Source organism: Cercospora kikuchii, assembly GCF_019650295.1.
Source record: "Cercospora kikuchii DNA, contig_00003, whole genome shotgun sequence".
Taxonomy (NCBI): domain Eukaryota; kingdom Fungi; phylum Ascomycota; class Dothideomycetes; order Mycosphaerellales; family Mycosphaerellaceae; genus Cercospora; species Cercospora kikuchii.
In genome coordinates this window covers 3,519,527-3,532,079 of record NW_025408584.1, presented here as the reverse complement: position 1 = coordinate 3,532,079, position 12,553 = coordinate 3,519,527, and the positions used below count along the sequence as shown (strand labels likewise).

At 53.4% G+C, this 12,553-nt stretch overlaps 6 protein-coding genes across 6 annotated transcripts; 3 read left to right on the top strand and 3 right to left on the bottom strand.

Annotated features, from left to right (window-relative positions):
* Positions 1-1,873: 1,873 nt before the first annotated feature.
* On the top strand, positions 1,874-3,565 carry CKM354_000577000 (uncharacterized protein; the record flags this gene model as incomplete). Its single annotated transcript, XM_044801056.1, has 2 exons — positions 1,874-1,965; positions 2,020-3,565. 2 exons carry the CDS (start codon positions 1,874-1,876, stop codon positions 3,563-3,565), a joined length of 1,638 nt encoding a protein of 545 aa, XP_044656991.1.
* A 54-nt stretch (positions 3,566-3,619) lies between these two features.
* Positions 3,620-5,277, bottom strand: CKM354_000576900 (uncharacterized protein; the record flags this gene model as incomplete). Its single annotated transcript, XM_044801055.1, has 3 exons — positions 3,620-4,671; positions 4,726-4,953; positions 5,010-5,277. 3 exons carry the CDS (start codon positions 5,275-5,277, stop codon positions 3,620-3,622), a joined length of 1,548 nt encoding a protein of 515 aa, XP_044656990.1.
* Positions 5,278-5,987: 710 nt separating this feature from the next.
* CKM354_000576800 (uncharacterized protein) lies at positions 5,988-7,713 on the top strand (the record flags this gene model as incomplete). Its single annotated transcript, XM_044801054.1, has 2 exons — positions 5,988-6,426; positions 6,491-7,713. 2 exons carry the CDS (start codon positions 5,988-5,990, stop codon positions 7,711-7,713), a joined length of 1,662 nt encoding a protein of 553 aa, XP_044656989.1.
* A 335-nt stretch (positions 7,714-8,048) lies between these two features.
* CKM354_000576700 (uncharacterized protein) lies at positions 8,049-8,618 on the top strand (the record flags this gene model as incomplete). Its single annotated transcript, XM_044801053.1, has 1 exon — positions 8,049-8,618. The coding sequence occupies one exon, from the start codon at positions 8,049-8,051 to the stop codon at positions 8,616-8,618; it is 570 nt and encodes a 189-aa protein (XP_044656988.1).
* A 243-nt stretch (positions 8,619-8,861) lies between these two features.
* CKM354_000576600 (uncharacterized protein) lies at positions 8,862-10,057 on the bottom strand (the record flags this gene model as incomplete). The annotated part of the gene is made up of 2 exons (XM_044801052.1): positions 8,862-9,381; positions 9,429-10,057. 2 exons carry the CDS (start codon positions 10,055-10,057, stop codon positions 8,862-8,864), a joined length of 1,149 nt encoding a protein of 382 aa, XP_044656987.1.
* A 325-nt stretch (positions 10,058-10,382) lies between these two features.
* CKM354_000576500 (uncharacterized protein) lies at positions 10,383-11,357 on the bottom strand (the record flags this gene model as incomplete). The annotated part of the gene is made up of 1 exon (XM_044801051.1): positions 10,383-11,357. One exon carries the CDS (start codon positions 11,355-11,357, stop codon positions 10,383-10,385), a length of 975 nt encoding a protein of 324 aa, XP_044656986.1.
* Between the last annotated feature and the right edge of the window lie 1,196 nt (positions 11,358-12,553).

Sequence of the window (12,553 nt, the reverse complement as noted above, 5' to 3'; positions counted from 1 at the left end):
CTTCATCACACAGCCCGCCGCAGGCGCAAAGAAAAAGCTCCACGCAGTGGCCCCCGGAGGAAAGGCATGCGAAGTGGCTCTGGATATCGTCCCAGTCTTTTTCCGTCTGGGTCAGTCACATTCTAGTCAGATGCACTGAACAAGGCTAGGAACCATACCCATGACAACGACCAGACTACTCGCATCTTCAACTTTCATTCCCAGCTTCGCGCCATGCAACCCTTTGTGTTTGTGCAATTCTCTCGACCAGTCCTGCATCAGCACAGACAATTCTGATCCAGAAGCTCTGTCGAACAAGGCCTCCGTGTTGACTCCATCTTTCACCGGGAAGCTTGCAATCTCTGTAATGGGCATGTTGTCAAGCTGAAAGCATGTGGTGTACCCTCACACTATACCACGCGACAGCAGCAAATGTATATGCTGCGCCTGCTCTCGTCCAATGCCGGACACTTAGACGCCACCACCCCACCTTTAGCCAAGCCTTCGAGGCCATAATCGGGTAAAATGCCGTGAAGAGGGGGCCATGGCTGCAAGGAACAGCGCGTGCGGTCGCATGTATTCGTCGCGTGCAGTCGTGAAGGAGAGGTGATGGAGGATGCAGACCCTACAGGGTGCAGTGATGGAAACACGGTCACGAACAGCCGATTGGCAGCCACGTTGCACGGCCCGCGTTGAAAACGGACTGACCTTGCCATTACAAGATCTTTACTATAGCCCTTTCCTCGACAACAGCCTCGCACTGCAGTCTATCGGCTGTGCTGTCCTTGGAACACCAGGCTCACCTTCTTGCTCCATCCGCGACAATCTTCGAGCTTGAAAACAGCCGGCAGTGCCGCAATCTATGCATTACCTTGCAGACCTGGACGCGAGAGAAGACGGGAAAGTACCCACAACTAATATTTCTCGGAGTCAATGGTCAACAACGTCTGCCTCGGCAGGAGCTAACCGAAGAGTCTGGCCAACAGCTCGATTGAAGCTTCAATGTCAAACGTTGGGGGCGCAGTGCGAATAGCTTGTGACACCTGTGTACGTACAGATCTTGAAGGCAGGGCCTCCAAACCTGAGTATTGAAAGGGCAGCACGGGGTCATCCATCGCGAACGCAGACTAGGACTCAGAACACCAGTGCAACGAGCTCACCATTAGACTTGCCGGCAACGCGTAAACCGGTCCTTCTCCAAGCCGCTATCACACCACATGGCTCTATGCTTGCTAAACGAGTACGTGGTGCAATCAAGTGAGAATCCTCCACGCGATGGAGTTTGTCGGAGCAATGTCCATCTTCAGGATGAACAATCTGCCGCAGACAACAACGCTCAAGGCACACGAATGAAGCCTATGTGACCGAAACTAGAACGTCTGAATCGGGCGCCTTTCAGTCAAAGTCACGAATCGACGAGACCAATGATTTCAACCGCATTCGGGTCAACGGATGTCCTCTTTCGAGCGTCGTTAGTAAGCTTCATCAAAAACACCCTGCAGATGTGCGCAAGTGCACGATATTGGCCATCGTGCTTAGCTCAGCATGAAGCTACAAAACCAAGAACTCAAATCTTGAGGACGAAATTCGAGCACCCGTTGGCGCCCGCTTCCAGCAGGCGAATGAAATCAGGTCGATAAAGTCAATGTGACACTCAACGCATTGTAGTCTTGCTGGCGTACCAAATTTTGCTGCGTTGATGCCCGACCAAAGATTCTTCATGCAAATAACTCTGAGGGCCGAAGACGTGCTCGGATGGCTATTCCTCCGCTCTGTGGCGCTAAGGAGACACGCCGAGGAAGTGTAAATCACGCACCACCTTCCAAGCATCATGGCTCACTATCACAAGTCGCAACTCCATGCTCGCAGGAACGAGAAGTCTGAACGATGCGAAATGTCCCATCGTGCTGATAGTAGCAGCACTGTTAAAAGCGTCCGACAACGTGCCAATCACAGCAAATCTCGTACGGGCTGCTATACGTGCAAGTAAAGCAGTCATTTACTATGACACCCATTATGATACACTAATGGCAATGTCAGGCAAAGACGTGTCAAATGCGACGAAGTTAAGCCTGTGTGCCTCCGCTGCCAGTCTGCCGCAAGAGAATGCCTCTCCGATCCAAGACAACCGAAGCAGATCCGCACTATCCCACGGGCCACGGTCTCTGCACCCCTTAATGGAATCCCTGTAGCTCTCGATACAGATGCGCAGTCTGCTATGAGCTACTTCTGCCATTGCACACTTCCAGCGTTCCAACAATGCGAGCCCAGTCCTCTCTGGGAATACATGAAGCAAGAGCTGTACCACAGTCCAAGCATGTGTTTCATGGCCATCGCCATCGGCTACGAGCATCAAGGCATGCGGGCACCCTCTTCATCTTCGTCGACGCAATCATCCATCTTCAATGCCCGGGCTGTCCAGTCCTTGCGCCAGACTATCGAAGACGCCGAGGCCGATAGCACATCGAGTACCATGTTTACTGTTGTCTTCCACAGCCTACTGCTTGTCATACTACACTGCTTTCGAAAGTCATTCACCGAAGTGGGAATCCATCTAGAGCATGGGCTGCGCATTGCCTGGGAGGCGACGACGCGCTACGATATGGCTACGGAGGTACCACTTCGAGAGTCGTTACGGCTTCTCAAACAGTACTGCATCGCGATGGCACTCTTTAATCCGCTCTTGCCACAACAAGCAGTGCATAGCGCTCGTAACTCTGCGCCAAATCAAGCACTCGCAAATCCAGAAAGCCTAAAGAGCGGCTCAGGTCCCTTGGCTGTATCAGCAGACGATCAAGTCGTGCAAGGCGAGCTGGAAGATCTGATACTTGATCTGATTGGAACCACGTTGACAACAAGAAGGCCTCACATCGACCTTGATGCCGGCGGCGATCTCACCTTTGCGGAGCCTCTGACGGTTAACGATGCTCTTCTAGAGAAGATCTCTGCCTTCCGTGCGAGACATGTGGCGCTCGAGGCCGCCATAGATCGACGTCTGGCATCCAAAACGGTCCAGCGGGCTCAGCAGTTCAAGCTCGCTAAGGCACGTTGCATGACGATCGGAGTTTACATTCGGTGCCGATGGAGTGGATATCAATGTCACTTCGATGTGGAGATGGAGACGTTCTCTCGAATCATCGATCTCACCGAAACATACCTCGCGGAGGAGCTGCAGAGGACAGCCGATGGGTCTGAGGGAAGGTCGGAGCCCTTGGTATTTCTTGGCCACGGACTAATATCAACTTTGTCGTTCGTCTCGCGAATTTGTCGTCAGCAAGAGCTACGCCATCGAGCTTTGAAAGTCATGGAAAGATGCGAAGGACAGGACGGACCTTGGAGCTCAGAACTCGCAGTACTCATCTGCAAGGCCGTGATCGCATACGAAGAGCGGAAGGCGCTGCAAGACGACCCTTCATTCGCAATCACTGGATACATACCTGAGCACTGCCGGGTTCGCTATTACTACTATTCTAATGACATCAACGAGCGGGACGATGGCACGCGAAGAGAGATCCTACGGGTTTTCCGCATGCGGCAAGGCCCGCAGAGCGATTTCGTACACGAAGACATTGACCTGGACAAGTAATCACGCAGCTTTTCAAGAGCGATGGAGACTTCAAACACTACATTGCTGCTCTGTCTAGCCCAGGAATTGATATATCGGCTCGAATATTACGCATCTGGCGTCGACGCTGCCCGGAGTCACAACTGTAACTCCACTCGATCCATCCAACCCCAGCAAACCCAGGTCGGCGCCGTTGTACGATCCCACGGGACCCCAACCAGGGCCATTTTCGGGATCCTTTGCAAATTGCGCCCAAGCTCCCCGCATGTAGTTGCTCAACGCATACTGCTGGCCAGTAGCTGTGGTCTTGTTGTAATTACTGAACACCAAAGGAAGCTCCGACGAATGAAAGACGCCCAAGTCCAAGCCGGGAGGCGGAGAAGTGTTTGCAAATGTGGCGTTGAAAATGTACCGCCACGCAGGGTTCATCGCTTCAGTTATTTGACGAGCAAGCAGTGCTGATGGGCATTGCACTCCGACTTCAGTGAAGATCCGGGCGATAGCCTGGCTCTCGGTGTTGATACCTGGCGTACCGACCGCATACGCCGCCGCGACCCGGGGGATGAGCTGAGGCAAGAGCGCAAAGGTGTTGTTGATGAAAGCTGTAAGGTTGGACTGCCCGAGTGTGAAAACGGTGCCCTCGTCCGCCGTCGTTCCGACCATTACTGGCACATTCGCTGCCTGTCCATCAGCATATTGTTGGCTCGCATTTGACAGATATGTCAAGTTGTCATTCTTCACGACTGTAGGCAACGAGTTGTTGCTAGCGAACGCCTGGAGCTGAAGGGCGGGCACGTCGCGTAGACAAGCGACTTGATCGTCGGCCAGTGAGCAATTGAAGAATGCAGTTGTCTGGTTCCAAGCAGTTTCCGGGTTTTGACCGAGCGAGGCGAGCGCGTTACTGAGCACAGTGCCACTCTGAACGATCGCGGCACGGAAAGCAATTGGCGAAGGAGGTACGGTGAGCAAAGCATCTACAGAGATGCCACCAGAAGATTCACCAAAGATGGTGACCTTTTCGTGATCGCCATCGAAAGCCGCGATGTTGTCTTGAACCCAGCTCAAGGCGAGTCTCTGGTCCATGAAACCGAGATTCGGTAACCCAGGCGCACCAGGAAAACCAAAAACTTACAGAATGGTTAGCACTATCTTCTGAAACCGCAGAGTGGCAGAGTCCATACGAGAGAGCCTATAATTGAAGGACACGAATATGACATTCTCATGGGCAGCAAACGCAGCACCATCATATTCTGGCGTATCGCTGCTGCCGAATTGGAGACCTCCACCGTGTATCCAGACCATGACTGGCCAACCGTAGTCTGGCGGTTGCCCACTGGGCTGATAGACGTTGAGGTAGAGGCAGTCCTCACTTTGTACTGGCTCTTTGTACGAGAAAGTGGCCAGAACGTCTGTGATGAGAAGTCAGTGGATCGAAAGGCATTCATGTTGACAAATTCCATCTCACCCGATTGCTGCAAGCAGGCTGGTCCAAATACTGTTGCGTTTCGTGGTGCATACCAATCCGGGGCGGCAGCAGGCGCTGAGAACCGTTGTGGCGGAGAATTGGCATACGGGATGCCCAAGAACTTGTTGACGATCACTGTGGCCTCAGGAAGAGAGGTCGTTGTTCCAAAAACCACTCCATTTTGAACTGTTGCTGATGGAAATTGCGAACAGACCGCTGAACTGTAGCGGGCGAGGGCCAACACCAGCGTTGGATGTCTGATAAACATGATAGGAATCTCGAAATGTCAGAGGAGGGATTTTGATGAGAACAGGCGCTCGGAACGACAACGAGGGCTTGTGACAGCAAGCCACTCGACTTTATACGCAAGTGTCAACTATCAATTACAGCCGAGGCGCCTGCCATCTGGCGGAGAAGCAACTCAATCGTGATCATACGAGTGTATCTGGTGCTTGTCAATGCTTTTGGTAGTTTCGGGATTCGGATGGGACGGAAGCCTCATCGTGAGTCTCCAGGTGCAGCACAATCAGCACATGCAAAAGATCGTCCCCATGGGGCCTCTCCACGTAAGGTCAAAGCAAAGCGAGCCGCGGTACTCTCCTCATTTTGACACTATTGAGACGGCGGCAGTCAATGCACCACAGAAAAGCTGACTCCATTCTGCTGGGTGTGCTATACGCTCACTTGTTAAAGTTTCTGTTATACGAGATAGCGTGGAATTTCAGCCAATCATGTCCGCTGATGAGTGAATACAACGCCACAAAGGCTATCCCATCAACGAGCGACATAGTTGACAGCGTGCGCGACCTTCGACGCGACTCGCTAGTATAGCCTAGGAACAAGCAGATACGAGCATGGCTGTGATGCGACCTCAGTTGTGAGGAAGGGCCCGATGAGGCCGCCCGCTCGGCCGATGCTGGTGTTGGGAGGGATAGACATATAACGACTTGAACCCCCCGAATAGCGAACGTTCACCAAATGCATGAGCTAGTCACAATACTCTCCCTTGTCATCGGCTTCATAGCTTTTGTTGCGTGCATACGATCGGAGCCGCTGCCCATACGTGCTTCAGCACCATGCAGCTCTTCTACCTCGGATGTCCTCGTCCCACCAACAGCAATCGATGCTTCTGTCTTCGCCTCCAGCTGCGAGATCAAGCAAATCGTGGATCAAATTTGCCATTCAGGACTGCGATTGCCAGGAAGCCCGAATCACCTGAAAGTGATCAAGTATATTACACGCCAACTCCGCTCCATTCCAGGCGTCACCTTCACCAAGAGTGATTTTGAGCTGGCCAACTGGCAACCGGCGCACAACTCCATCTATCGTGCAGCCCAGCTGAAGATTGGCGACGAAGCAGTCGATGTCGCTGGTGCAATTGCCTATTCTCTGCCAACGAATGGCTCTGCCATATCAGGTGGGTATCCAGCACTGGAAACTCTACGTTGCTGAAAGTTATGGCTGACCAAAAACTTCTGCAGGGCAGCTCATGTACCTCGCTCCAAACGCCAACATCTCCGCCATCGATCTCAAGGGAAAGATCATTGTACGGGACTATTCCAACCTGGCGATTCCCACCTCACTTTTCCAGTCCATCGCCTACTACGCATCTGCAGACGCGACGCTCAATCCAACTTATTCACGTCCGTTCCTCACTCCTCCGCATGCAGATCTGCTGGCAGCGAGCCTTGGCGGAGCAGCAGGATACGTATCGGCCTTCAATGTCTCCCGCAAACAGTTGGAAGGCTATTATAGCGGCCATTCTGGGACACATTGGCTCGTGCCAGGGGTCTTCACTGGAGCGGAACAGTACTTGCAATTGCGAGAGGCTGCTGAGAAGAATCTTACGGCGTTCATTCGCATCGACGCAAAGAGTGGTAGAGTAAAGGTCCCCAGGCTGATGGCCACTTTACCGGGCCTGTCGAATGAGACAATCGTCATAGCCACGCACACGGACGGTGTCACGTATGTTCAAGAGAATGGACCTGCCGCGCTCCTCACGCTTCTCAAATATTTCGCCGCCTTGCCAATTCAAGCTCGCGCGAAGACTTTGAAGTTCGCCTTCGAAGCCAGTCATCTCGCCTATCAGCTAGATTCGGACAAACTGTTGGCAAAATCACTGGATGCCGACTACGATCAAGCCAACGGGACCACCGCCTTCGTCATTGCCATCGAGCATCTAGGCTCTCGTGAAATCGAATCCAGTCCCGCTCCCAATGGTACATACGGCAATGTCTTGAATTACACTGGCAGAGGAGAAGCGATCTTGTGGGCCGTCGGCGAAGTGCAGCAAGCTATCGACGGCGTCATCGATATCGCCAAGAACAGGAGTCTTGACAATGTGGTCGTTTCGCCAGGCTTTCCACCCGCCAACCCTCCCAATATGGTTCCCACCTACCCTAGCATGGGCGGGCTGGGAACGTACTACACCAATGCTTTGCTACCGACAATGTCGCTCATCTCAGGCCCGTGGAGCCTATGGGCACCGAGCTTCGGAGCCGAAGCTCTGGATTATGATCGACTTCGACTCCAGCATATCGCTATTGGAGATGCAATATTGATGCTTTCGCAATTCTCGAGAGAGCAATTGGCGGGCAATTACACCGAATTTCGTCGTCTTCGTGCTGCGGGCACAGCGAATACCACCAGCATCAATTACGAGGACGCGCAATTCATCACCACGCCTGATGGTGTTTATTATTGAGCGGATATCGTGCAGGAGAAGTTCCACTGTCGATAGGAGGGTAGTTATGAAAGTCGGCATAACTTCAAGCGGAAGTCAAACAAATTGCCATGGCTCTGCAAGTGCACAGACGTGCAGGACCCGTGCGGGGCCGTATCCTGGTAACCTCACCTCTGAGTCGCTCTGGTCGACAACTGCTCCATCCAACACAATGTAGTCTCCATCTATCGACGTAAGCACTTATGCCATAGCAGCAATCAACTTCATACAACGGCAGTACAAATTTCCCTCTCACATCCACGCCTCACTAGAAACTGTAGTCCATCACCAGTACCGTAACAGCACCAACCACGACCATGACCCAAATCAAAGACTCGCCAGAAGTCAAGGCCATCAAAGCCCTCATCCAAGCCTTCTTCGACGCAATCAATGCCGCCGACATCGAGGGTCTCGGCACCTACTTTGCTCCAGAAGCCAACCTAACCATAATCCGACAAGAACCTCCACGAGCTCCCTCCTCCGAGTCGACCTCTTCTTACCCTCAGTTCGCCGTTATCCCCTCCCCTGCACCTACCTCCGCGCAAAGGGCGCAGACCGATGCGAAAGAATCTCTCAAAGTAGTCATCCGCACCGATATAGCCCACTTCCTGGCCCTCCTCGAAGAAGGCCGCAAAAGGCGTGAAGGACAACCGGATCTGCAGATTTTCGAGAAGCCGGATCTAGAGCGCACGGAAGTGAAAGTTGATGCGCTATTCGCGATGGCGTGGTGTCCTTTCAGCGTGACATTTGCGGAGAAGTTGCATCATTATGGAACATTGGTGTTTACAGTTGGGAAAGAAGCAGAAGAAGCGAAGTGGAAGATTGAAGGTTTGACGCAGAATTATAGGAGGAGTGTTGGGTGGGAGGGGGAGAAGGAGTTCATGTAGGTTTAAGACTTGGGATAAGGTTGGCAAGAGGTCATGAAGATGGCTGGAAAGAAGCGGAAATGAACCTCTGCGTTGATTTGAATGCGTAGTGTGGTAGGAGATTGTGTCTCATCCTGCGAGATTCGCAAGCCGCATGAGCTGCCCAGCGGGCTCCCAAAACTTCCCCCAACCAATTTTCGCGAGTGCCATGACTTGCGTCCAACTTCCTCTTTATTCTTCTTCGTCTTCGGCGTAGATCCTTACTTATTGAACTCCGCTCGCATTGGAATTGGTCATGTAATACACCCAGCGGTCTTTCAACCATTCTCCCAGGCTCGAATCCGGTCTCACTGGGCCACCTTCCATTCCGCCATAGCAAATGCTTGCAAACTCATTGAAGACGGCGTGCGGGATATTGCTGCTTTTCAGTACCGTAAGCACAGCGTTCTCCAGATCTGGACGTTTGAGTATTATGCTAGCCTGGTACTGCCGTAGTAGGTTTCTCAGCTGCTCGAGCAGTTCTGCGTTTTCTCCGTTGACAGGTTCGATTGACATGGTGAAGCTACGATCTGCGACGGATTCCTCTCGTTCGCGTTTGACTTTGACTGGTGCAGTGGGCGTCTGCGGGAGCTCGGGAGGAGGCGTGGTGAGATCGACTGTATCGGTGACTGAAGGCGTAGGAAGAAATTTGGGGCGCTTAGCGACGCGAATAGAGTCACCTTCGTCCTCGTCGTCGTCTTTCACGATGTGCTTGCGAGAACTTCTCCGAGGTTGTGGACGCAGACTAGGTGTTGTCAGCAGAGCAGTCTCTATCCATATCGTTCCACTTACATGACCTGTGCCGTTTCTCCACCGGTATCATTCTCTTGGTCCAAAGCAGCCGAACGCTTTTCAGCCTTTCTGTTTGATGGCATCCATGCTTGATCGTCCCAGAGGTCAGTCACGTCGCGACTTAAAAGAGGGTCCTCTATGGTATTATTCTGCTCGCGCACCGAGGATCGCTCTCCCGATTTCCACTCGTTGGTTTCAATGTAGCTGGTACTGCCATTCTTTTGTTTCGAGATATGAGTTGAACGACGTGGCGTCTTCGTTAATGCATCGCCAGAGTCACCAGCGCTCAGCGGTGGAAAGTTCAATTCATCAGAATACATCCCCGGCCGAGCGACACCCCCAAAGCGAGTTGTGCGACGTTTGGGCATTCCCATTCCCTCGGGATTCGGTGGTGCCTGCATCACTTCTTCTTCCCTCCTCTTGAGGTACAGAGATAGATCTTTGAAACTCTCACGCACGTCGTAATTAATCGGCGGAAGGTTTCTTCTCAGGTGAAACGCGGCTCGTGGTCGTCGGTCGTCGACATCACTTGCGTCTTCTTCATAACCGAGGCTTCTCAGTTTTGGTGTCGAAATAATGAGTTTTGTCAGAAGCTCCCGACGCTGAAACTGTTGTGCGTAGACCATCATTCGTATTTGGCTTGTGCTGAGTCCGAGTGATGTTCAGGATGTCATGTGAGCGACGTTGGTAGAAGCTGAAGTGGCCACTTCCGATACGAGCTCAAGTGAGTGAGGGCGAAGCTGTTGCCTGGAGACCTGCCCTGGAGAACGCACCGCTTGATTGGCTGTAGAGGACACTAAACGGTAGCGCGTTACTTGCAGTTCAAGTGAAGCAAAAAGGAAAGGAAGTTTTCGAGGAAAAGCGGAAAACACAACTAGTCGTCGCCTGCTGGGTATCATTGAGATTTTTCAGGGCCGCCGAAGGACAAAGTGGAAACCTGACCTACATGCAGACTTAGCCAAGTGACCATGCCTTCACATTACCATCCTCTCCACAGCTGAAAGCTCGCTTCTCAATCAGTAGTACGTCTCGAACCACATCGTCGCCATGAGCGCCCGGCAGGTCGATCTTTTGCCCAAAGTCCCATGCTCCAGGCGTGCCCAGCGAAGAGATGCCCAGTGTTCGCTTCTCGTTGTGGCCGTACGCAATCAATGGTGGCCCATCTGGCTGCACAAGTACGTCGATCACGTACATGCAATCGAGCTTTTGACGCACATCTCCAAATTGCAGTGGTGGAGGGAGCTCTTCTTCCTCGGACGCGGTCTTGGCCAGTGTGTAGATGGAGTATTGCTCGTCCGTGGACACAACATATGCCTGGTCTTGGGCGATGAAGCCGGCGCAGTGGACTGCTGATCTGGGATTCAGGACTTGCTGCAGAGCATCATCCTCATCCTCGTGATTGACATCGAAAATGGAGACCAGGCCATCTGTACTACCCGAGAGCAGAACTTGAGGTTGGGCTGGATGGAATTGCAATTGGGTCACGGTATCGGTGTGCGATTCGTTATACTGTCGTACTGGTGCACTGGTGTTTCGCGCGTCGAACAACAGCACACTCACATCACCGAGTCCTTCTTTCAGACTCTCCGTACCCACAGCGATGAAGTGGTCATGACATGCTAACGATGCTATACCGTTTGCTTTGGGGTCGGCCATTTCAGCGACTTGCTTTGCACGGCCGTCCCAGCATCGCACCAAGCCATCGCGGCCACCGGTCACGAAGGTGCGGGCAGAATCGCCAGTCTTGAGGCAAGCAACGCCGGAGTGACAGGCTTGGAGAGTCTTGGTAACCTTCAAAGTGGTGGCGTCAAGAATGCGCAGAGCGTCATCGGATCCGATAGTCGCTAGTTGAGTTCCCGTGCCCCTCGCCAAAGCGAATAGGTAATTGTCGGTAGATGTAGCCAAGCTTCCGAGACACTTTGTAGGCATTTTTGCGTACGGACTCCGGCGACAATTTTCTTTTGAGCCGCTCGGCACGAGGGCAGGCCGGCGTGGAAGGGAAGTCGCGGCCGTACACTTGTTGCTCGAAGAACAGGTGCCGACAATCACGTGGCGGTGCGCAATGAGGTGTTGTGTCCTCGAGTCGGTATGCGAAAAGTGTTCATCACCAGTCAATCGAGCAAGGTGAAGTGTGTGGTTCGCTTAATTGCCCATTTCAGGTAAGAGGAAAGAAAAGCTGGGGATCGGCAGAGTGCGACAGCGAGGCGACTGACTCGCAAGAATCGGCAGACAATCCGTCTACATGCATGAGCTCGCAGGAGCGGACACCCTGCGCGTGTCACCCACAGTACTTCGCCTCTGCCCTTTGCATTGTCGTGTCAGCTCCAGCCAAGTCAGCCAACGCATTGCGTCGCGCTGGCGCCATGAGTAGTCGACCACCGCGTACTGGATCACCTCCTGCCGGACCAGCGATTGCACGTTGCGGATGCCTGCCACGCCGCCTCTGACGCAACGGAGATGGGTTGTTACTTTCCATCAGATGGCCTTCTCGCTGCACCCTGAATATTGGCTTTGGTGGCGGAGGACAAGAATACACTCTGCTGGGCGATTGGCCCACCGGAGGGGTATGCCAGGAAGTCTGTCCGCGCGAAGGTTCACAAGTTGAGGCGTGAGGGAAAGCGAAATGGGGTACGGTTCCAGGCCAGCGCGCAGGAAGCCAGAGCTTGCTGCCGGTCGCTGCGTTGGCGGGCTCAGGAGCGGCCATGTCGGGCGCGGAGGGCATGCAGCAGCTGGCAGTGTGGCATGACGGGCTTTCTGGTGGTGTTCTGCTGCTGATGACGACGGCGACGGGTGCCAGCGGAGCGCGGTCTCGCTTTGACAGGCAAGGAATTGCCTTCGCCGAAGCCAAGCTCCAGGGCGGTAGAATAGAGTGCCGAGAACGAACGTCGATGTGCAGCGCAGCGCAGCGCAGCGCACAGGAGGAGCACGAGGCGGTGGTGCTCAGCGCGGCTAGAGGGCACGCAACCACCAAAGTCTGCGCTGCAGCCACGCACCTTCTGGGCGCTGCGTTTAATAGACTGACTGACTGCATGTAAAACCCTCTCGCCGCTTCCTGCTTGTCTGGCCTGTTTCGCGCTGCTCCTCCCCTTCGTGAAAGCCGATTCCCTGCCGCTCCTCACGTGGAT